This window comes from Polypterus senegalus, chromosome 16, assembly GCF_016835505.1.
Source record: "Polypterus senegalus isolate Bchr_013 chromosome 16, ASM1683550v1, whole genome shotgun sequence".
NCBI classification, from domain to species: Eukaryota; Metazoa; Chordata; class Cladistia; order Polypteriformes; family Polypteridae; genus Polypterus; species Polypterus senegalus.
In genome coordinates, this window is record NC_053169.1 from 55,261,793 (window position 1) to 55,287,775 (window position 25,983).

The following is a 25,983-nucleotide window of genomic DNA, read 5'->3' on the forward strand; positions in this document are numbered from 1 at the left end:
ACTTCCAGCCTTAAAACTGCTGGACTAGGCCTCATGCAAGGCTGAAAATGACCGGATAGACAGTCAGTCATTATCCAACCAGTTAAATCCTAACACAGGGTCTGCTGGAGCCAATCCCAGCTGGCACAGGGCGCAAGGCAGGAACAAATTCCGGGCAGGGCGCCTAGCCCACCGCAGAGCACACACACACCAAGCACACACTAGGGACAATTTAGGATCACCAATGCACCTAACCTGCATGCCTTTGGACTGTGGGAGGAATCTGGAGCACCCGGAGGAAACCCACGCAGAGAACATGCAAACTCCACACAGGGAGGTCCCAGGAAGCAAACTCAGGTCTCCTTACTGTGAGGCAGAAAGTGCTCTACCACTGTGCAACCATGCCGCCCACTGGAAAGACAATCAGACAGTAAGTACTACCGTGTTGTTTTCCACAATGGCCTATGTTAAATCTAAATGAAAATGTAACTACTCACGCAAAATTAGTTAATGGATCTTTTAATGGAGCCCTCCACGTAAAAATGTTATTTTCTTAACTAGACATTAATCCCGTTACAATAACGGGCACTAGAACAGTAGTGCATAAACATTAGTAGGAATAGTCTATATTAAATGGCAAGGGACCTTGTATGTGGCTGTAATATGCATCACTGTATTGTGTGCCTTTAATTTTCGCAGTAATCCTGGTTTGTATTTCTGTAAAATGCCTGTAATTTTCTCTGACAGTAATACAGTGGAACCTCGGTTCACGACCATAATTCATTCCAAAACTCTGGCTGAAACCCGATTTGGTCATGAACCGAAGTAATTTCCCCCATAGGATTGTATGTAAATACAGTTAATCCGTTCCAGACAGTACAAACTTTATGTAAATATATATATTTTTAAGTTTTTAAGCACAGGTATAGCTAATTATACCATAGAATGCACAGCGTAATAGTAAACTAAATGTAAAAACATTGAATAACACTGAGAAAACCTTGAACAACAGAGAAAACTAACACTATAGCGCTACAACCGCTCTCTAAAAACACTTTTTTTAATGAGTTTTAAGCACAGGGAAAAAATGAACATTTGAAAAATTCGTAATTTAATAAATAACCAAGAAAAGTAACAATGCACGGAGGCACCTGTGTGTGTGTCTCTCTCTCGCGCGCCTGTGTGTGTGTCTCTCACGCGCTTGCGCGTGTGTGTCTCTCGCGCGCCTGTGTGTGTGTCTCTCTCTCGCGCGCCTGTGTGTGTGTCTCGTGCACCTGTGTGTGTGTGTGGGTCCCTCTCTTGCGTGCCTGTGTGTGTGTGTGTCTCTGTCTCTCTCTCTGGACACACACAGGGGTTTTATTAAAGAGTATAAGGCATTGCCACCATGTAGTTTGCAGCAATGTCCAAAAAAAAATTGTCATGCTGAACGGAGAAAACTTTACCAGGCTAAAGAGACTCAAGTCCAATTTTTTTTTTGTTTTTGCCTTATTGTGACACAAATCTGATTTTTTTTCAGGGCTGTGTAGACACAGAATTCCAATCTTTTCAAATCAGATTTGAGTCACTTTCATATGTGTTCCTAGATCAGATATGTATCTGATTCGTGGCCATGGGACATGTATGGAAACAGTCAGACTGGAATTCATTTAGTTTTTCTGCATATAGGCATGGGCTGATAGAGCGGCACAACAACAATAGAGGAGAACTAAACACTCACTGGCCACATTATTAGGTACACCTTGCTAGTACCGGGTTGGACCTCCTTTTTCCTTCAGAACTGCTGTAATTCTTCATGGCACAGATTCAACAAGGTGCTGGAAACATTCCTCAGGTATTCTGGTCCATATTGACATGACAGCCTCACGCTATTGCTGCAGATCTATTGGCTGCACATCCATGATGTAAATCTTCCGCTCCACCACATCCCAAAGGTGCTCTACTGGATTGAGATCTGGTGACTGTGGAGGCCATTTGAGTACAATGAGCTCATTGACATGTTACAGAAACCAGTTTGAGATGATCTGAAGTTTGTGACATGGAATGTTATCCTGCTGGAAGGAGCCATCAGAAGATGGGTACACTGCAGTCATAGATGGATGGACATGGTCAACAACAATACTCAGGTAGGCTGTGGCATTTAAACGATGCTTTGCTGGTACTAAGGGGCCTAAAGTGTGGCAAGAAAATATTCCCCACACCGTTACGCCACCGCCAGCAGCCTGAACTGTTGACACAAGGCAGGATGGGACCATGCTATTGTCAAGTTCTGACCCTACCATCTGAATGTCAGAGCGGAAATTGAAACTCATCAGACCAGGCATCGTTTTCCATTCTCTGTTTGTCTAATTTTGGTGAGCTGTGCGAATTGTAGTCTCAGTTGTCTGTTCTTAGCTGACAGAAGTCCCACCCGGTGTGGTGTCCTGGTGCAGTAGCCTACCTGCTTCAAGATTTGAAGTGTTGTGTGTTCAGAGATGCTCTTCTGCAAACCTTGGTTGTAACAAGTGCTTATTTGAGTTACTGTTGCTTTTCTATCACCTTAAACCAGTCTGGCCATTCTCCTCTGACCTCTGGCATCAACAAGACATTTTTTGCCCAGAGAAGTGCCACTCACTGGATATTTTCTCTTTTTCAGACCATTCTCTGTAAACCCTAGAAAAGGTTGTGCATGAAAATCCCAGAGGATCAGGAGTTTCTGAAATGCTCAGACCAGCCTGTCTGACACCAACAGCCATGCCACATTCAAAATCACTGCAATCACTTTTCTTCCCCATTCTGATGCTCAGTTTGAACTTCAGCAGGTCATCTTGACAACGTCTACACACCAAAATGCATTGAGTTGCTCCCGTGTGATTGACTGATCAGATATTTGTGAGCAGGTGTACCTACTAAAGTGGCCAGTGAGTGTAGCTATGCATTAGTTTTGAATCGATACAAAAATTCTGATTTTGGTGCCAATACCAGCATTCCCACCTGATAAAGTGGCTGGTGAGTGTATAAGTAGCATATAAAAAATATACTATTTTTTGGTAGAGTACTCATTTAAAAAGAGGATTCAAGGTAAAGGAAAACCTACAATTAATTAAGCCTAAACCCTTAAGAAGTACCACATCATTGGCACATCTGCTTGCATTCTTGATACTTCATCGCCACTTCTATAGCAGCAGCAGCAGCAGCAGCCCCTCAGATGCATGTGAGGGAATTTTATATTTTATATTCAGCCGAGCAACCATATCCAGCTTTAGCAAATAACAGGTTAGCAGGACTTGCTACATTTATGTAAATTATTTCCAAAGAAACTGCAAATTCACAACAGGAAATCCTCCTCACGCTCTGTACTTAAAATGGTAAAGTCAATATGTATCAGTCCGTCTCTCAATATCGATGGTGTTTACTGTTTTTCTTTTGTTTTGTTTTGGTTTAACTCAAAGAAACTGATATTTGCAATAGATCTTGAATACTGTATCTTCAGAAAATTACCCGGGTGTTTTGTTTCTTAAGTTTCTCGAAGCACCAGATGGTGCAACATGGACAAATCATCAGTGATTAACCCAAGATCTTAGGGTGTTTTGGGTTTTAGACCAGCAGATACACTAACCCATGTGACCCAGGCAGGGGTGATCAGCTCCCAGCTTGAGTCAATGTGGCGTGCTACAACACGGATCACCCTTCTTGATCCACACCCACATTAACATTTTTTCTGAAGCTTCCATGACATTCCTGGTGGCAACTCCTTTCTTGTAATGCTCTGCCTGAGACTGCAATGTAAAGCCCCTGAAGACCACCTCAATGGTCTTACAGTGGGCCTTCCATCTGTGCCTTCTACATTCTTCTACCAGTTTGAGATATATGGCCTTGAGAGAGTTTTTCCCACAATAAAAGAGTGTTTGTACCTTTTAAACTTGTGTGCGTTCCTACTTGTGTTGGGTGTTTGGGGAGCTGGAGCACCCCCTGTTGGCCACAGTACATTTTTCAGGCATTATTGTGTGAGCACTTATTGGTGTGGAGTTTTAACTGGCAAGGCGGTTTCTCTTACTGTATTTGAACACAATATTTCCTTTGTTTTACCGACGACTCGTCTGAGTGCAGTCTTTGTTATCTGGAGTCCCTTCATCGATCTCAGTCAACTTCTCTTTATTTCTAAACACCACTTCCCCCACTTAGGGCACAGAAATTCTACTTTGCCTTTTGGGACTATAGGCAGCATTATACTATGGAGTCAAATTTTAAAAAGGAACTTGTGTATTTCTCTTTGCATGTCTTCTTATTATTGACAGCATAATATAACTCTTAAAAGAAACAATACACTAGTATTGTATTTTTACTGTACTCATCAAAAAGCACTTGATTCATATCTACACGGCTCTTTTTTTCGATCTGCCGGAGGCTTGTCCTTTGACTATTGTGAAGTCAGAACAGTAGAGTCATATGTCCCAAACATGTCCCTGTGCGACACTTCTTGGAACTTGAGTCTTCTAACAATCATTACAGGGAACAAATGATCACTGTCAAGGAGCCCAGCCGACTAGAATTAATGCGCAGCTGCTAAATTCCATAAAGGCCAGGCGTATTGAGAGTACATTGCATTCTTGTTCTGTTTGGTTTGCAACAAGACATCAACATGTTACTTCAGCAGCAGCCTGCAATTGCAGCTGAAGAAGGAAAGCAGACGCAATTCCAGCAGCGCTGTATTATAAAAGGTAAGCTGAAATTGACCCTTGTGTGCATGGGAAGCAGCTTAAAACCACTAGTGATTGTAGTTACCTGCCCATCCAGGGGAAGGCGCTGTTTCTGATCCTTTCTCTCTTTTTCTCTCTGCAGACCAAGTGATTGACGGCCCCTTCATCACTGATGTCATCTCTGGTGTCCATCCTCCTGGGCCCGCCCCTTCTTGACGTCTATCTTCATCACCTAGAAAATCCCCTACCTGCTTCAGTTCTGTTTTGAACTCGTGGACATGTTTATTGTGTGTTTATTTTCGTTAAACCTTTCCGACTATGTGGGGTCTCCAAGGTGGTATCCTGACTCATCATCAGTATTCCTTGTATCATTTTACACCCCTACCAAGTTTCATAAACTTGGCAGTTCAAAGGCACAATAGTTCTGAAAATACCCACTAAAGAGGGGAAGGCTGTCAAACCCTGGTGAGTGACAAAAAGGACAAAATGGAATCTCTTTAATTATAAGATGTATTGTAAAAAATTACTTGGAAGAAAAAGTCCTTGTCTCACCATGTGATACCAAAAATACACCTGAGGGTGGCACATGTGGATGGAAGGAGTTGAGCTGCAGGTCTTGTTTTGTGTGCAGCAAGAGGTTTTGCTGGTTATCGAGGTTCCAGTCATACATCTTCCATCGCCATGCAAAAGGGAGAATTCTCAATAAAATCTTGGCTGGTCATTGAACCATTCAAGAACCAGTTAAGTATGTTATAAAGTAGCTAGCTGTGTAAGCCCATGCTGTAAAAAACTTGGGCTCATAGAAGCTATTGAAATTATCAGAAAAAAAATTTAAATGTAGAGTCGGTGGTTTCATTTTGAGGACATGCTCGTTCCCCTTGTCTATCAGCGGTTAAGTGAGTTTCTCTCTTGTTTGTTTTTACTCTGTGATTTCACTTTGGCGACAGAGTTGCTTTCTTTTAGCTTCATGCTGTACCCTCATACGTCTTTCTTCTTCTGACTCGTTAACTTGGGACTGACTGCCTTGCTGGCTCTTTGAGCTTCATGCAGTAGCCTTGCACTTCAGGGCAGACAGACAGACAGACACACACGCTTCCACCCATAGACGTTTATATATAGGATGTTGCCCCAGATGAGGACATGGAGGGCTTGCCTTACTGCTGAACAATGCAATCCTCAAGATTATCCAGGAATACCAGTAAATGTGCTGTACTCAAGGTGCCTAGTGTTGTATAGTGGTGGGGGACATCACGATGACTGATGCCAGCATTCTGCATCACATTCCCTTATCGCTGTCCAGGGACTTCAACAGTGGCATCTTGCCCAAAAATATTTTACCCTTTTTGCCTGCTTTTTTTAAGGTTAAACCACATGCCCAGTCCTATAGTGTTATTGTGGCTGCAAGTTTTCATTCTAACCCTCTCTTTAATTAGTGACCTGTTTTTGCTGCTAATTGACTTTGTTTCCCTTCATTTTAATTGATTTGTTTTTATAAGATTCAGCTCTCTGAAATGATTCATTTTATTTATTAAAAAGCACCCAAAGAGAAATGAGATGTGAGTTGAGTCAACAGAAGACCACCTAAGCCAGTGCCTCAAACTCCTACCAATTTCACCCCAACCAGTTTCTTAATTAGAAGCAAATTAACTCCAGGGATTGTGCCATCATTAAGGAAAATTAGGCATTCGTCTAGGGCACAGATCATAAGGAGGGTAAAAACCCAGCCGTACAGGTAAGCTACCAAATATGGGAAAGGTGCTATATAAATAATGTATTATTATTTTTATTATTACCAAACAGTCGTTTGGTGCACTAATAAGCTTGGCCTAGGGAGCAAAATAACCTAGCACTGGCACTGTGTAACCTGTTATTGAATTCCATGGCTTGTTGGTGCTCTCTTTTTGCCACAGCAGAAATTTCCAATTTCCAACCTATTTATTTTGTTTTTTTACAGAAAACTGTGAAAATGTTTTGTGGATCAGATCAACATTGCTGAGACTTTCACCTTTTTTTGTTGTAAGATTTTGTATGATGGACACAGGTCATTTGTTGGCTCATTTTATATCTCATTATTGTTTGGCTCCTAATTAAGGAAACAAAAAAAAAGAATTAAGTGGCAGAGTCTTAAATAGCAAGTCAATTAAAATTAAGGTAAAAAGGCTAAAGAGCAGCAAACATTGCTCACTAGTAAAGAATAGGGTTAGAATGAACAACATGCTGACTCCGTAGTGCATGAGAGAGCCCTACTCGGTATAATACATATTTTGGGAGATGTCATATCACATCTGGAGGACACCTGCAAAGACACCCCCACGACACTCCGAAATGAGTACAGAATGGGAGAAACTGGCAGTGGACCTCTGCAAGTTAGTAGCTCCGCTGCACAGCAAATTGGATTGCAGCTTATTGTCACGTGGTTTGCTAGACTCGACTCAGATAACCCTGCCCCCTTCCCCAACCCTATAATCTTAACCTTAATGGTGTTAACACTGCACGTACTGTATAATGTAAGGCGACAACATCTTTAATAGGGTGGCGTTTTGAAGGTCCGCAGCTGGAATTTTCTGCTAGAACTTCACACCATTCCATTCTGAATTGCGGAGCTGCGAAGGTCTGCAGGTGGACCCATCTCAGCTCTAGATATCAGCGGTTAAACTTTATTGGAGATTGGGAGCACTGTCAGAACCAGCAGTGCAGCCATTTCTTATTTAGGAACACCAACGTGTGTTTTTTTTTTCTTATGATTAATGGTTAAATGCAGAGTTCACCACTTAGACTTTGGGGGTTATGGTTGACTAGGCAAACCATAAAAGCAGTTGCATTTTTTAGGAGTCACGATTATTCTGCTGCTTATTCACATTATTGCAAGTCAAATGTCATCAATTGTTCGTAATATAAATTTACAAAGAATTAAGGGTTATAACCTACATCTCACTTAAAAAAAATATTTTAAAACTTTGAAATACTGAAAAGTACACAGGTTCCGCTAACAATACTGAAATAAAAGGAAACTATTTTTGTCTCCGTGCACTTGTGGTAAAATAAACACATTCTTATTTTTAATCAAGTTAGAAAATGCAGGACAGGGACTGGGACAATTGTTTTGAAAAATGTCCAGTTTAGGTGGACTGGCGATGTTAAATTAGCTCTTGATGGCTTGTTCACCTTACGATGGACTTTCGTCCTGTCCAGGAACTGTTACCTTGCACCCGACTAGCTTCTCTGTGCGTCCCAGCGCTCTGGATAAATGAGTTTAGGAAATGGATGAAAGATGGAAAGTTGAAGCCCCCTTAATATTTTATTTACCTAATCAAAGAGACTTTATTGTGTATTTAATATTTTCATGTTGGTTTGTTCAGACCGCCGCTCCGCTGTTTGCACAGGCGGCATATTCAACCAGAAGACGCTGACTCACAGACACGCGCGCGACTTTGCGGTCATTTAAATAGCTGCAGCCAGATGACTATAGCTGTTTGCTGAACGAGGCGGCTATGTGACATGCAAAAGAGGAAAACACCAGTTGCAAAATACGCAAGCCAAAGTGACATCTCTGAAGGGAGAATTTGAAGCAGTAAAGTAACCCGAGAATGTTGGTCGATTTATCGACCTGCAAGGATGGATTTCATTATCGTATTCGTTGAGTATCAACATATTTGCATTAGTTGTATCCAAAAAGAAGATAAATAATAATAATAATAATAATAATAATAATAATAATAATAATAATAATAATTAACCTTTGAGGGATGAAGCACCCATTGTTGGAGATTTACCTTAGTAACTTGGTGCATCCGTTTGGGAAAGCACGTCCCCCTTAAATTCCGCCTACAGATAAATGAACGTTCATTTGTATTTTTCTATTTCTAATTACGCACTCTAAATATTTCCGTGCATCGCGTATCTTTTTCTGTGGCATTATCTTAAGTACATTTGATTCAATATCACGCTATTCAGTCCGAACATAAATAGCCTATAAAATATGGTTTCCAAATTTTTAAATGATATAGTTGTGCCTTTTCCAGTGGTTAAAGGTCGGTCTGATACGCACGGTGTTATGAAGATATCTGTGCCCTTTCGAATTCAGTGTCCCTTTTGATTCGGAATTCATTTTGTCACATTACCTACCGTACAAAGTCTGTTGAACCCAGCACCGGTCGAAGTCCATTTGGAGAATTAGGTTGACGTCGCCCGTCGTGTTCCTCGGGTAGTCTGTGGTATTAAACTTTGACGACCGGTTGTTGGGGGTCCCCACGGTGCCCAGAGCGCGCGCCCCTTTAGGTAGACAGCGCGTATTTTAAGGAGCGCGCTTCCCATTGGTGTAAAAAGCGTGCACACTTTCACCTTTATGCACGGCGGACACTCAGTATCATTAGATTTCGACGACCGAGTTTCCTCGGTCCCGAAGTCGACCCCTTAACCCCTACAAATGGTGCCGCTCAGATGACTTTGCCCCAGGCGGTCGCCTATGCTGCTTAATGGGCTGACTGGCTCTGCTTGAAGCCGCTTACAAGGCGGTGTAGGTACGCAACTTTGTTCTCTCTTCTTTGACTCGCAGATGACCACTGCAACTGCATTTATTCTTGGTCCGCTGCTAGTCCGCAGCTCAGTGGCGCATTGCAACAGCACCAAACTCGAAACATAATAAGACCAGATCAGTCATCCAGAGGTCATACCACACTGCAAATGATTCACAGAATTTGGACGCCTTTAACCAAAGTTATTAAGACAACAGCAATTATTGACTAAATCCAGTTATCTCGAGATTTATTTAACAATTCCATAATATACAAAATAAGTAGGAAATCCTGTTTATCATTATCATCCAGCCATCCATCCATTTTCTAACCCCGAACGGACGCTGGGAAGCTGGAGCCTATCCCAACAAGAAAAGGGCACATCATAACTGCTAAAAACACACTGTTTCCTTAACGGTAACAAAAGGAAAGTTGATAATGTACAATGTTCTAAAATGCGTGGTGTAAGAGTTTTTCTGAAGCAGCATCTAAATGTCACATTTAAATCGCAAGTCTACATATTGAATCGAGACTACGTTTCCCAGTTGACTGTGCGTTTTCCCAGTGGGCAATGCGTGATCATTGTCTCATAATCATGCGACGTTTCGTATCCTAGGTGCGAGCTTGACGCTTCGACAGAAGCTTGCGGTTTGTTCGTTCTTGTCGCACTGGAATATGTAAGGGTTATAAAAAGTGTGTTTTAAGTTTGCTGCACCCTTTTAATAGTGCACGAGATTTTTTTAAATAAGCGACTCGGATATGGCAAAGGGCGGCTTTCCCGAAACGTTGTTTTCTTTGGAAGTGGTGGTGGATTATGTTCAGATTGATGTAAACACTGGGGCAGAGCCGTTAGTGCCTGCAGTGGCCATACGCTTGCTGGATTTCCCAACATTGCTGATTTATCGGACTGATGAGGGGAAGCAAGAGAGCTCCTCTGACGATGATTTGGACTTTGGAAAAGAAAATGCGGGAATATTAAATAGACGACCTACAGTGCAGAGATGTGGCAAGTATTCTTTCAAGAGAGGCAAATCTTGCTTGATTAAAATGAGTCTGAATGCATTGCATGTTCATTTGACTAACACACCGCTCTATGTGATGATACTGGACCTCAGAAGAGATGTACCCAAACTTGTTGGAAGTTTTTTTGTTTCTTTGAGTAAAGCCATTGACCAAATAAAGCAAGAGGTTGCACGGCGGGGCATCTCCATGCCATCTTGCCAGAGTGAAAGGAACATTCATATTATCAATAATTTAATGGGCGAGCAAGTGGGTCACATTTCAATGGGTTACAAAATACTGAGCCTGGGAGCCAGCCTGATCCCGCATATTCCAGAAAATAGATTACTGAGATCTGGCTCTGGTGAACCAGAGGTTCATATTATTGAGCAAGAAAAAATTTCCACAATACCTCTAGAAAAGGAAAAAGAAAATAAAAGTAAAGAAGACCCGCCAGTGCCCGAGAAGAGCAGTTATTCAGAATTACAGGATAAGCAAGAAAATGGCTCACTGGTGCTTCTTCAGCGCATTGACATTGAGGGCAAACAAACTCAGGTTGTTGTCTCTGAGCAAAGTAAAGAAATGAACCAGTCAACAACTACTGGGACACAAACTGCAACTAGGAAAACAAAGAAAAACAGGAATACTCAATTGCCAGAAAGAAGCAAGTTTGATTTTGCTGCTGATTTTTCAGACTTTTGCCCTCCACCACTTTTCTTTTGTCAGTCGGCCATTGACCGAGCACTAAATGATCCTGAGCCGCCATACACTGAAAATGACCCAGAGGCTCTGAGAGTGGAGGAACTTTGCTCAGAGTCTGAGGAAGATGAGGAGCAACTGGATGCAGAAGAAGAACAGAGTTCACGTTTAGAGAAAAAGCAAGTCAAAAAATCTGATAAAAAGAATCAAGACAGGGCTACAGGTGGTCCCCATGTGAATGTGCCACCCATGAACACAGCTCTGGGTGAGGCTTTGAGACAATTGCCTCTGCTGAATGCCCTTCTGGTTGAAATTTCAATGTTGTCTCATCAGCCTCAACAACTGCCTCTATCTATACATCCTGGTCTGGCAGGCTTATACAGAACTATGGAACAGCATTCCAAGGAAAGTGCAAATGAAGCAAAACCAGACTCTGCAACAAATGCAGCTGAAATCCCACAGAAGCTGACTTGTCAGAATAAGACCATTACAAAACCAAAGTCAATTCAGTCCTCAGCAAAACAAACGATTTCTGCTCATGGTAACCAACAAAGAGACAAGACGAAACAGCAAAGGAAACTCGCCAAACCCCAAGAAAACCCAAGTAAACCATCATCTCCTCCCAAACGGAAACTGCTGTATGGGCTGACAAATACTTTACGTCTACGGATCCAGCAAACCAATCCAGATATGCTACTGCAACACGAACGAAGGGAGATGTACAGGAAAAAGCAGATGGAGCTTATGAAGGCAAAGAATTCCAAGTTTTCTAAAGGCAGAGGGACCAAGTTGTCAAAGCGAGTTCATGGAATGAGTGACATATTGTTTAGAGGCAGTCATTTTGATGAGAACATACAAACGATGATTAACAGTTTAGATATGGACTCTCCACGGTCAATCAACAAAGAGCACCAGGGATTGAAGGATGTGGGAGTAGGAGGAGATGCAGTGAATACACATCGAGTACAAAATCAAGGAAAAATACAGGCAAATTCTCCACTGCCACCGCAGAGTATTTCAGAGCAGGGCAATGGTAGAAATGTTCAGGTGTCTGTCCCTAGAGTAAATCCAGAGTCAGACCACAGCTTCCATGATGCAGAGAGTGAGGATCACAATTTCTCTTTGGTTGGAATCAACAATCCAGGTTTTCAAAGCTTGAGCCTAGAAGATGATCCTCAAAACCCAAACAACAATGGACTGTTTAGCTCAGAACCTAGATATTCAGATGATTTCATCGACAGTCCAGATCCAGTTGGATATTCAGATGATTTCACCAGTCCGGAACCCAATGGCAGATACTCTACTAATTTTGATAGCAGCCATGAGCCAGTACAGGATAGTCCAGCATCCCCACGTTCAGATAGTACTTCTGATAGCAGTAATGGGCATTATTCAGTCAGGAATCGTAAACCTAAAGCTCCAAGCCCAATACATTTTGACGAATCAGAGCAGTCTTTGAAAGACACATTTGTAATTGTGAACAATAAAAAGAAACCCACCTCGGGATCATCATCAAATGGGAACATTAGTCCGTCTTCTTTGACAGACACCTATCCAAAACCTTATTTTGGTGGGAGCCTTGAGAAGTCTATGGTCAGTAAAACAAATTTCAGTTCTGCAGAGGGCCCTTTCTCTTCTGGTAAAAAGAATCACACAGTCATTTCCAAAGAAGTGGACTCTTCGGTTGAAAAGGCCAGTCACCATTTCACTGACTCAGAGGATGAGGAGCGAGATGAACTGACCTCATTAGGATTCAGTAACCAATACCATCACATTTCAGAATTAGTTGGAAGCAAGCTTCCTGGATACACATTATGAACCTTCAGACAAAAATAATTGATTTCCTTTTTACTACATTGTGTTTTAATAAAAAATTAAAATACAGGTTGATTTTTTTTTTTTTTGAACTCTGGGTCTTGCAATGAATTAACCAGCATTTTATGAAACAGAAGTTTGAAAATTTCTTGTAGTTGAACTGCAATTAGGTAATCTTATCTGCATTGTCATTTGTAGCTTGGGCGTGTGAGGACTACATCCCTAATTTAAAAACAGTTTCATCATGTGGTATCTGGAAGTGGTTACCAAATCACATAACCAAGGCAGGTAATCTGGTTGGATAATAAATTGAGTTTTAAGATACTGGAATTGATTTACTGTATATAACAACATTTTGGGTCGTCTGCCTATTCAAGTTTGTACTCGTGCCCTCACTGTAGTCATGTACACTTTATAGCTTGAATGATTTCTGTATATCTGCCCCCCGTCGCTGTCTCTGTCCCTGGGGCGAGAACAAGAGGCCCAAGCTCTGTGATAACTGCAAAAATAAAATGGATACAACATTTTAAACAAAAGCTTCAAAGAGGTAAATATCTCTATTTCCTATGTATACACATGAAATAACAAATAAATCTGCATTAAAAACGCTATTTAAATTTTGTTAGTGTATTGCAGTACAATATTCAGTGACGTTCACAAGTTTGGAATCATGTCATGTCATTTTCTAACCTGCTTAATCCAGACCAGGGGCTGCAGGGGTGGGTGGGATGGAGCCTGTCCAAGCTAGCGTAGGGTGCAAAGTAGGAAAAACCTGGACAGGGCGGCAGAAGTTTGGGATTAACCAGAAATATTAAGGTTTTTGATACAAATTGATGCTTATTTTTACTGAAGTGCCATTATATTGATTTAAAAATACAGCCCAAGACATCATCGATGTTGCTAATAGCCATTACTATTTGAAATGACTGATTTATAATTTATCATTCGCATGTAACTGCAAAGCCCCATTGTCAGCAGCCATTATTCCAGTGTTGTAATGTTAAACTTGGTTAGCTCACATCTAAATAATCCTTCATAAATCCTATTTGGTTCTTACAGAAACTTTTGTAATTGGTTTAGCTGAGCTGCAATCTGTTGTTCTGTCCAATAAACCAAGTAACTGCCACTCCTAAAGTTCAGTTTTGGGTTAAAAACATGGCCAAAATGAAAAAAAAGTTTAAAAAAAAAAAAAAAAGTACACTAACATGAAAAAGTTTGGAATAACCCAGAAACGTTTAAATTTGTGGTAGAAATTGTTACACCTTTTATCAAGATGCCATTCAGTTGATGTAAAATTGAGTGACGACATTACCAGTGTTGCTAATGGTTATTCCCTGAGTGTATGAAATTTTAATGTATTATTCATGTATGACTGCAAAGCCCCATTGAACACAGCACACATTCCTTCAGCATTGGGGTAGCAGCATATCTTAGCCAATACTTGTACTCGTATATCATTGGGGAATTGAGAGGAAAAGGCCCACACACACATGGGGATAAGGTGTAAACTCCATACATGTAACGGCAGGGACTGGGATATGATCCTAGAGCACTGGATTTTTGAAGCGGCATTGTTTACTTCACCACTGTGTGTAAATATATGATATCTGAAAATTGTAACAACTAGCTGCTTAAATTGACTTTGACTTTTTGCGTAATTTTTAAAAATATTTTTAAAACCTGGAGCAATCTGTGTATTACTTTCCTAAAAAATGGTTACATCCGTAAATTATGCTGTGTTTCCACAATGCATTGTTCCATGCATCCATTTACTGAATTCAGTAGACATACTTAAGCACAATAGCAATAATTCTTTACATTCATATAGTACTTTTTCTCGCTATTGAAAATGCTTCAGTGAGTGGGGAGCCATTTCAACCACCACTAATGTGTACCATCCATCTAGATGGTGCAACAGCAGCCATTTTTGCACCAGTATGCTCACCACGCATGAGCTGTCAGGTAGTAAAGGGGTGACAGAGAGAATCAGTCAGAGACAGGGAATGATTAGGGGGACAGAACTTAGCCTGGGCATCTGGACACACCCTGCTCTTTACGAAGGATGTCCAGGGATCTTTTATGACCACAGAGTCAGGACCTCAGTTTTACATCTCATTGGAAGGATGGAGCCATTTTTGCAGCAGAGTGTCCTTGTCACTGCACTGGGGCTAGGGTAAATGCCCCCTTAAATGTCACATCTTTCTTAAAAACTTTCTAGTGTTTGTCAGTATTGTATATTTGTTTTCACTTGCAGTATAGTTTTCATTTTATTCTATTCTGAGTTAATATTTTTGACACTGTATTAATATCAAATGCTATGTACACTCCCTTGTTCCATAAAACAATGTCTAAAGGCCTGATTATAGATCCGGGGCACGAATGCTGTGATTGCAGGGTTAACCACTGTGCCATCATGCTTACCTTAATTACGCCATGTATTTACAGATTATACAGAGAAATGTTTGTATTTAATCAAATGCAATGCAAGTAAAGGGTAACAATTAATTTAAGTTTGCCGTAACTATAATTGTATTTAAAAGTTACACTTTAAAATTGGTATGGATGTAAATACCACAGTGATTTAGAAAAAAAAAAGGGTTACGAATTAGTTGATTGTTTCATCCATTTTCTAAACCCGCTTTATCATGAGTAGGGTCGCGGGAAAGCTTGAGCCCATGCCCTCTGCAAACTAAAAAAGTTACAAACCTATGTTTTTGCGATCTTCGTGTATTAAGCAGTTTTTGTCATGTTAAAATTAGTATTCATATACTTTTTAAATTAATGTTAGATTTAATTTATCTAAAGTTCATAGAAGTGTAATGATTATTTTCACCTCTGTCGCCCAAATAAAAATTAAATGGAAAACAGATGATCCGCTGTGGCAAACCCTCACGAAAGAAGTAGCATAGGTGCTGTTCCATAACAGTGCATGGTCAAAGAGCGCACGCGCACACGTGGACGCGCGTTCGGTGTCATCCTCGCGCGTGCGCCACACATTCTTGTCGCGCGCTACCAAAAGCAAAGCGGAAGTGAACGCGCGAGAAGAAGCTGGCAACGAACCCAGTAGTCAAGGAAGATGTATAAGCACGTGTTTCTTACGGGACCTCCTGGTAAATACACCTCCGTAAATAACCGAAAGCATTCATGTTGCAGTAACGCAGGTTATTTGTTAAAAATTTACAACGTTGTTTGTTTTGTGCAGGCCTTTCTTCCTTCGTGTACTGCTGAGTACCTTCTAATTATGGATGGGCTGTTCACTATGATTAAATATACTTCATTGCTGCGCATATTATCGTATAGCTCTGGAAAGGAAATATCCATAATCTAATTAGAAATATAGTGAGATGACACCATGATTGGTGTTTTGCAGAAGCTTATTAAATAAACACACAGTATGGTTTGAGCACACACCAGAGTAACTGAAAAGAAAGAAAACCTCCGACTTGGCAGTTTCAGGTGCAGTGTGGCATCATGCAAGCCTATTCCTGTTAGTATAAAGGAGCCCCAGTCTAAAGAGTTTCTTGATCCACTTTTGCTGAATGATTTGTGTGCTGAAAGTCCACAGTGGTGTTGTGTCAGAGCGAGAATGTGTAGCGTTGTTCACAGTGGCACTCCGTTTTGTTTTAATTCTCTCCTTTGCTATGACCTCCAGAGGGTTGATAGTGTGGCCCATAACTGAGCCTGCCTTTTTACAGGCATACCATTATGACTAAAAAGAAGGAAAGAAAGAAAAAAAAAGTCTGTCTTGGCAATCCCAGTGAGGTGTTAATTATGTCAATATATTACCAATGGTATAAAGGAGTCCCAGTTGTGTTTCCTGACATGTTTCTGCCACATAATTTGTTGGTTAAAAGTCCGCAGTGTTAGTGTGTCCGAGAGCGGATGTGTAGCATTCTTCATAATGGTACTCTGTTTTGTTTTAATTCTGTCCTTTTCTTTGACCTCCAGGGGGTCTAGAGTGCATCCCATAACTCAGGTGATGTGAAGAATGTCACTGGCCACATTAAAGGAATGCAGTCTCCTAAGAAAAAAAAAAGAATCTGCTCTGTGTTTTCTTATATAGTTCTTCAGTGTTATGGGACCAGTCTATACTGGTTATAGTAACAACATATTAAAAATACTGGTATATACACTAAGTAGTTACACCGCTGTCATTTAAATAACTAGTATAGGCATTCGTAAATATCAAAATACAATACAGAGCTTGAATTTTAGTTTTTGTAGAAATGACAACTCCCCCAGTGTAACAAGAAATGGAGGAAACTTTATAATCTTAGGAGGGATTTTAGCAAAGGGCCTATAAAGGATGATAACATCATGAAGTACCTGGTTTACTTTACCATTTGCACATTCTAAATTTATTTGGTGACATTTCCTCTCCAGTAACTGAAAAATACTACTTAAAATAAATATGGAAAATAAAAATTTAAGCACATACAGAGACTGTTAAATTAGCAAATTTCAGGATAATTCAGGATAGTTTTATTTAAACCAACAACATGCCTATAAAATGTGGTTTACCAGAGAATCACTTGGTAAGATTTGCAACATTTGCTACTGTGTGATTTATACTTGCATCATTAGCTGGTTAAAAAAATGACTAAGAAGTTATATTTAATGGGTGAGTCAAATTGACTCAAATTTCACATGTCCAAATCCTGGTGCTTTCTTTTTCAAGATCTCTCCCTGCTTTTATTGCATTTGTCCCAGAATTAAGTCTTTCTGTCTGAAATCAAACTTGTTACTTTTACATCAGTCCATTTTTTTCAGAACTCTTGTAAAACTGCTGTTGTTGTGCAGTTTTCAGAGTATCTTATGTGACAAATCAGACTTTGTTACTGCTTAGTACAGCAGTGAAATATTAACAGGAGCTGCTGTGTAACTGGTAGACTCCACATGCTCGGAACATTTTTCTTTTTCGAAGTAGCGTCATTCACATTGAATATATATTTTTTACAACATTTCAAAAATGATTCATAAATAAACAACAGACTCCTTTTTCTCCATCCTTTTTAGTGATGTGTTCTGAGGCGTTTTTCACTTCATCATCTGAGGAGAACCTCTTCGCGTAGTTGTTTTTTTTAGCATTGGGAATGCCCAGAAATCACACAGCACTAAATTGCTGAGCTTAATGCAAAATTCAATCACCCACTTCAACCATACTCTCACAAAAATGTCTTCTTCTTCTGCCATGATGACACATCTGAGGTGCTTCTACTCGTTGTGACAGAACCATGAAGACTATGACGACCCAACTGCAGGTTCATAAACGTTCATAAACGTCCACAAATATCTGCACTGTATTCCGATATATACCTCAGAGACAGGCTCATTAATTTCCAGTCTTTTGTCTCTCTCTCTCTCTATACATATATATATATATATATATTAGGGCTGGGCAAGTTAATGCGTCTTTATCATTTTAAACCATTAATTAACATTCGCAATTATTTTATCACGCATTACCACAGTTTTTGTTATTATTATGAAAGCCTCAGACTCGCTAGTGATCGATAGATCAGTGATCTTGTTACAGCGCTTTTCGATACGGTTTTGCTAGAAGATAAGTTAGCTTTGTTGATTTGACCTCCAATCCCTGTGTATGCATGAATAGCGAAGAGCAAACAGCTTCCAAAATGGCATGTGGAGAGATACCAAAGTGAATGCTCAAAGCAAAATAATTCGTGGATGACTTTTCGTATTATCGTTGAATCGGACTCTGATTTGTCGAACTCCTATTTTGATGCAAGTAATCTGGAGGTGTAGATCAAAAACGAAAGTGAGGTACCGGCATCAGCTGATTGGTGCCCAGCTGCTTGTGGTGCTGAACTGTGCATTCCTGCTGGCCTTTGAGTCGCTGCAAACTGCAAACAGGTGCCGACAGCAGGCACAACATGCAGCAACAGGTGTTTTATGTTGGTTTATGTGTGAAACCATTGCTTTGTGTGTTTTGTGGAAAAAATATTAGCCCTCAAAGAGTTGCTACTGAATATAGACTGTTTATGCTACTCCCTGATAAAAGAAAATGTTTCTACTAGTATCTCTTCAGATAAAAAAGAAAACAGATTTAGAAATGTTAACTTGCTGTTGCTTGGAAGGTGCCTGTTATAATGTTGTGATTGTTGCTCTGGACTCTGAGAGTGACTTTTTTCTATAACAAACTAGATAAAATGTTAATGCCCTGGCAGTGGCAAATAGCTTTGGTTTTATATTTGATTAGATGACATTAATGTTTAAGTCGAGAGTTGCAAGAAATATTTTAACTGCTACTATGTAAAAGGATTACTGCTGTTAAAAAGTACTTGTGACAAGAACAGGGCATTCAGCCCAAAGAGCTTGCTGGTTCTTTTCATGTATATTATATACTAGCTGTGTAAGCCCATGCTGTAAAAAGCCTAGGGTCCTAGAAACTATTGAAATCGTCAGAAAAAAAATTGAAATGTAGAGATGTCAGGTAATTGAAAGCAACTACTCCTGGCGTGTCTCTCCTAGGATGTTTCGTTTTGCTGATGTGCTTCCATCACTTGTGTTATTTGCAGCTAAGAGAGCTTCTGTTTCCTCGGAGGTGGAGCCCTTACCCCGACTCCGCCTCTCACTTCCGGGCCGAACTGATAGGCACACACACTTCCACGCCTAAACATTTATATGTAAGTATATTGTTAATTAGATCACCCGATGGTTTAACACAATCATCCTAAAGATGTCAGTAATACACTCAAACGGAAACAAGAAGATCTTCAGACTTCACAGAGGCAGTACCTGTGCCCATATCCTAGACATGGGATGTGTAAGTTTAATACACATGGGCGCAAAATAGTTTAGACAAAATAATATTTGTTTTCAATAGCAGTTTAAGAGTGAGAAATTCAGAGGTGCAAATGACAGTAAGATTTACAACAACATTGTTTTGATTTTTACTTTGCACTGTTCATATTCAAGTGGCTGCTTGAAAAACTTTCTTTTAAAAACAATAAAACAAAAGTCTGACAAGCACAAGAGGACAAATCTACATCCCTCAGCCAACAATGTAGAATCTTTGATAATTTATATAATTGTAGAAAACTTAAATAATTTATAGGACAATTCTGAATTGAACATAGGTGTAATAATCCCACATTTTAATTAAGTGCTTAAGGTTTGGGACAATTCTGAATTGAACACTAATATAATTATACCATATTTTAACTAAGTGGAGGAATTAAACTAACTATTTGACTGAAAACCTGGCATATTAGTGTTGTGACTGGGACAGTGTTGCCTTGTGACTAAAGCATTAGATTATAAAACACAAGGTTACGTCTTCAGCTCCCTCCACTGACTCCTGTCTGACCATGAGTAAGTCATTTCGTCTGCTGGTCTGTACATCCAACACAGCTATAAAATATTTGTACTATAGTTTTTTTTAGTTGTGTTGGATTAAAAGTGTGAGCTGAATGTATTAATGTTATATTGACACTTTCATGCATGACAATTACAAACTTGTTAGGTAGTAAAAAACATAAAGCTACAGTGGGGGAACTAAATATTTGATCCCCAACTGGATTTGTAAATTTGCTCACTCACAAAGAAATGAATAGTCTCTAATTTTATGGCAATTTCATTTTAATGGAGAGAGACAGAATATCAACCAAAAATGCAGAAAAAACATTACTTAAAAGTTATAAATTGATTTGCATGTCATTGAGAGAAATACGTACTTGATCCCCTACAACCCAGCCAGAGTTCTGGCTCCCACAGATTGTAAGTGAGCATACTTACACATTCAGCAGGGGATCAAATGCTTATTTCCCCCATTGTATAAGCATGCAGTAAAAACAAAAAGAAGCAAATCATTAGACTGACGTGTCCCTTGAGAAAGCTGTTTAGTTTTGGCCATTTTTGAACCCAGAACTGAACTATAGGAATGCCAGTATCTTGCATTCTTAAGTGAACAGAAGAGCAGGTCTCAGCTGTGCTAATGCAATTACAAAGGTTCCACTAATAACCAGTTAGCCTTTAAAGTAGCTAATTAAGAATAATCCTAACCCCAGAGAGTTATACTTTCATTTTCCCAAAGTTAAATAATCTTAATGCTAACCTTAAATTAGTCATTTTAAGCAGGAATAGCCTTTTAGCAACACTAGTCATGTCTTGATTGTATTTTTAAATCAATTTAATGTTATCTTCATTAAAAGTTATCAATTTTATAAAAAAAAGAACATTTTTGGATGTGTTTTACTTTTAGTGTTTATATGTGTACACTGTATACTGACTCTGAAAAGTCAAAAATTGTAAAAAGTCTTTCAGAGGGATGCAGCACTTTTGGAATTGCTAAGATATTGGTGTGTGATCACAGAACCATCAAACATTTTGTTGCAAATAGTCAACAGGGTGCATAAGAAATGTGTTGAGAACAAAAGAGCATAAATTAGCTGCCAAAGATTTGAGAAGAATCAAGCGTGAAGCTACCAGGAACCCATTATCCTCCAGTACTTTCATATTCCAGAGCTGCAACCTACCTGGAGTGCCCAGAAGTACAAGGTGTTCAGTGCTCAAAGACATGGCCAAGGTAAGGAGGGCTGAAACCCAACCACCACTGAACAAGAAACATAAGTTGAAACGTCAAAACTGGGCCAAGAAATATCTGAAGACAGATTTTTTCAAAGGTTTTATGGACCGATGAGATGAGAGTGACTCTTGATGGACCAGATGGATGGACCTGTGGATCAGTAATGGGCACAGAGCTCCACTCCAACGTGGAGGTGGGGTACTGGTATGAGCTGGTATTTTTAAAGATGAGCTAGTTGGACCTTTTTGCATTGAAGATGAACTCAAAATCAACTCCCAAACCTACTGCCAGTTTTTTGAAGACACTTTCTTCAAACAGTGATACAGGAAAAAGACCATGATTTTTATGCAGGCCAATGCTCCATCACTTGCATCGAAGTTCTCCACTGCGTGGCCAGCCAGTAAAGGCCTTAAAGATGAAGGAATAATGACATGGCCCCCTTCCTCATCTGACCTAAACCCTATCGAGAACTTGTGGGCACTTCTTAAGCGCTAGATTTACGGGGAGAAAAACAATACACCTCTCTGAAGAGTGTCTGGGAGGCTGTAGTCACTGCTCCACAAAAAGCTGATCGTCAACAGATCAAGAAACTGACAGACTCCATGAATGGAAAGGCTTATGACTGTTATTGGAAAGAAGGGTGGCTATATTGGTCATTGATTGATTGATTTATTTTTTGAAATGTCAGAGATGTTTATTTGTAAATTTTGAGGACACAGTGTATACACTTCTATATTTGGTTTGTGCCATGATTGGCAATGCTGCCTCACACATCCAGCATCCTAGCTTCACATTTTAAGCTTGTTTTTTTTTATTTTGGACACTGATCATTTTTATGTTTTTGCCCCCTTCCAGTTTGTAGTCATTTGTATAAAAAGTATTCCTATTTTAAGTCAAGACCAACTGGCAGCAGAAAAGCAAAACTCCATTCTTTTCATTGGCTAGAAGTCTTCAGGCTGGAATACTGGAAACCTTCCTGTTTATCTAGGGAAAATAAAACACCACAAATAAGGCAGTTAAAGAGGAACAGTTACACTATGTTTTCTCTTTTTCAATAATAAAAGTACTCTTTCATGTGGGAGCTTTGAGAAAGTCATGGCATGAATTAATGCAGCTGTTATTGTATAAATGAGCAGAACTCAAATCCTAAGGATTCTTCCACTTCCTCAATACTAAACCAGTGGTGCCACAGGCCTGCCCTGTTATGGAGATTGCTATTTGCTCCCTGGGACACTCTGTTTAACCCGTTAAATTATTGATAGCATTCCACTTGCTTGTTATGGATGGCCTTCTTTCCATGTTCGTGATGTGATTAGGCCATTCTGTTTCTGTTGCGGTCTGCAGATTAAATTCTGTCTGCAGTATGGATTTTGCATATTGGTCATTGATTTTTGGGTGAAGAGCTGATTTATTCTGTTACCCTTTTGTGAAACACAAGTGGCTATTTGTTCTGTTTCCCAGAAAATTCTGGCAGGTACCAATGGAGATAAATAAGTTTTCAGTAAAATATCAATATGTGTGAATATTAATTTAATAAAATCTTCATCGGCTATTACTAATGGACCAGGTCACCAACTGTGAGTTAAATTGCACTTTTCTTAATGACACTGCACTCTGTCAGGATAATAAGACAAGTGTCTTTGAATGTTTTTAGGGGTTGGGAAGACCACCTTAATTCAGAAAACTGTTGACATTTTAAAAGGTTCTGGAGTTCCTTTGGATGGATTCTACACTGAAGAAGTCAGGGAAAGTGGAAGAAGAATAGGATTTGATGTGGTCACTTTGTCAGGGAAGCGAGGATGTCTGTCCAGAGTGGGGTACACATTGCTTTAAATTATTTTGTTTTTCATTTTAAAATATTTAAGACATATAGTTTGTTAATAATGTTGATTTTTAGGACTTCATCAAGTTCATCTGCTGGGAGACGCGAGTACAGAGTTGGACAGTATGTGGTGGATTTAGCATCATTTGAAAGAATAGCTCTTCCAATATTTAAAAATGTAAGTAAAATCTTAATTTGAGATCATGTTACCTGTATGTAAATACAGTGGATTCAGATAGTATTCAGAACCCTTTATTTAATTTTAAATGTGTAAATTTACCATTTTTTCTCATTAGTTTATACTCAGTAGCCCTTAATGCTAAAACTGCAAACATGTTTTCAGAAAGATTTGCTAATTTGTTAAAAATCAGAAATTGAAATCTCTCTTTTATAGAAATATTCAGACCCTTTGCTGTGGCAATTCAGATTGTGGTTAGGTGCATCCTGTTTGCTTTATTAATCCTTAACGTGTGTCTAAAATGTGTTTGGAATCTACCTGTGCCAAACTGAACTGATTGGACATCATTTAGAAAGATGCATGTGTACCTGTATATATAAGATCCTATGATTCACTCTGCATGTCATGACAGAAACCAATTCACAAAGTCCAAGGATTTCTGTGTAGACATCTGTAATCAAATTATGGTGAGGCATAGATAAGGACAAGTGGATAAAACCATTTTAGGAACTTTGAGGATTCCTAGAAGATAAAACCATTTTAGGAACTTTGAGGATTCCTAGGAGATCAGAGGCGTCAATAATTGTAAAGGATGTTTGGAATGACCAGTACTTTTCCTAGAGTTGGCATACCGGCCAAACTGTAACCAGAAAAGAAGAGTCTCGGTCAGGGAGGTGACCAAGAACCGAGTGGTGACAGATACGGGTCGCTGTTGCCCCTTGAACCCTCAGACAATACGCTCAGACACCAGGAAAAATAAAGAAATATTTTAATTTCTTTACTATTGAGCATAAAGCACCTCCACCACCACAATACTCAATACATCAATACAATCACAATCCTCCACTTCCAGCAGCTGAGTCACCCTTCCTCTCAACTTGGCTCTTTGCTGGGATCTCCCACAGTCTTTTTAAAGTCATTGACCCAGAAGTGCCTCTGTCCCTCAGTCCACGTGACTTCCTAGCTCTTCTGGGTCAGATCAAAACTCTTCTTTTTCTTCAGCCCGGAAGTACTTTATTTCTTCCATTTTAGTGACGAGGTAGTACTTCCGGGCTATAGTGAAAATATAAATCCTGTGGCTCCCTGCAGCGTCCCCTGGCGGCCCCCATGGTATCCAGCAGGGCCGTGAAGGAAAACTCCAATATCCATGATGCCCTGTGGGAATTTGGGGCACCTCCATGTTGCAGGGAGGACTCTACCTAGCGGCGTGGGTGTATTGGCCGGGATACACTGCCGGCCATATATCACACATGATAATGGGAAAATGTTTTGGAATGATGACTATCTCAGCAGCACTCCATCAATCAGGCGTTTATGGTTCAGTGACTAGATGGAAGCCACTCTTGAGTAAACGGCATATGACATTTTGAAAGACACTGAGAGCAGAAGACTCTCTGGTCTGATGAAAGAAAAGCTGAACCCTTTGTGCAGAGCTCTAAGCACTATGTCTGCTGAAGTCCAGGGACTGCTAATCACCTGCCTAATACTATATCTCTAGAGTGTTGGCAACATCATGGGGGCTGCTCCTCAGTAGCAGGGCCAGGGTGACTGATCAGGATTGAGTCAAGTACGAATGCAGCCAAATACGGAGAGCTTCTTGACAAAAAATCCTCCTCCAGAGTGAAAGCAACCTCAGAATGAGGAGACAGTTCACCTTTTAGCACAACAATAACCTGATTAATGTAACCAAGATAACATTGGTGTGCCTTTGGAACAAGTCTGAATATCCTTGAGTTGCCCAGCCAAAACACAGACTTAAACCCATAGAGCATTTGTGGAGAGGCCTAAAGATGCCAGTTTACAAATGCATCCCATCAAATTTAATGGAGTTTGAGATGATCTGCCAGGGAGAACAGAATAAAGTGCCAAAATCAAGGTGTGCTAAGCTTATGAGGGTGAACCAATCAATGGGAGATGCTCGGTGTCATCTACCAAGTCAGTCACTGGCTTGTTGTCGTCATGACCATTTTGCTGAAACAATTCACTGATAGGCCATTATTACCTGAAGACAGCACCCACTTTTTTGAGATAATACCTCTGGACTGACACAGAATGCAATATAAAATGTAGTACTCACTGTGCATGCCTCAAAAGGATTCATTCTTTAATACCATTGTACCAGTATGTTTGTTTCGAGACCAAGACAAGTACAAAATAACTAGTTTGTTCATTCATTGCACATCACTAGCCAATAGGGCTTCTACAAAGTACCAAATTAAGGGTCTGAATGAGATATTTTAGTTTTGGATTTTTAATAGTTTTGCTGAACTTTCTAAAATATTTTCACTTTGTCACTTATGGGTTACTGTGGGTAGATTGATGGGCAATACAGCCACTTTATCCAATTCATATTAAATCTACAACACAATAAAGTATGCAGAAAGAAAAAGGATCTGAATACTTTCTGAACACACTATACTGTAAATATTTAGCCTTTGACTAGACATGGTTCAAAAATGTGTTTCATGAAAACATTAATAGTTACTGGAAGGAAATGATGATAGAAATCCTCTTATGCATTCTTTATGATAATGGGTTCTATCTAGAGGTGTCTCACCACTTTATCTTACATTTTATATTGACTGTGTAATATCAGAAACAAAGCAGTCCTCTTCTGATTGGTATAGTGGGTAGTATGAGACAGATAAGAAGGCTTGTTTTTCTAGTGCTGTTTTAATGTTTGCTGGTGAAGTACAGTTGATGCGTTTTTTGACAAAGCTCTTCCTTTACTGGTTACTGCATATCTTCACTTC

At 39.8% G+C, this 25,983-nt stretch overlaps 2 protein-coding genes across 2 annotated transcripts in view; both read left to right on the forward strand.

The window, feature by feature from the left end:
* The first annotated feature begins 9,761 nt into the window (after positions 1-9,761).
* map10 (microtubule associated protein 10) lies at positions 9,762-13,342 on the forward strand. Its single transcript, XM_039738659.1, has one exon. It carries the CDS (start codon positions 9,929-9,931, stop codon positions 12,683-12,685), a length of 2,757 nt encoding a protein of 918 aa, XP_039594593.1. The 5' UTR covers positions 9,762-9,928; the 3' UTR covers positions 12,686-13,342.
* Positions 13,343-15,675: 2,333 nt separating this feature from the next.
* The window catches only part of ntpcr (nucleoside-triphosphatase, cancer-related), a 40,951-nt gene continuing 30,643 nt past the window's right edge, over positions 15,676-25,983 (forward strand). Inside the window, exons 1-3 of the mRNA XM_039738640.1 lie at positions 15,676-15,792; positions 22,885-23,047; positions 23,128-23,230. Coding sequence (XP_039594574.1) covers positions 15,759-15,792; positions 22,885-23,047; positions 23,128-23,230 — 300 coding nt within the window. The 5' untranslated portion in view covers positions 15,676-15,758. The remainder of the gene's footprint in view (positions 15,793-22,884; positions 23,048-23,127; positions 23,231-25,983) is intronic.

What these genes read in the sequence shown, in the direction of transcription:
- map10 (XM_039738659.1), top strand. Translation starts at nt 9,929, where the DNA reads ATGGCAAAGGGCGGCTTTCCCGAAACGTTGTTTTCTTTGGAAGTGGTG.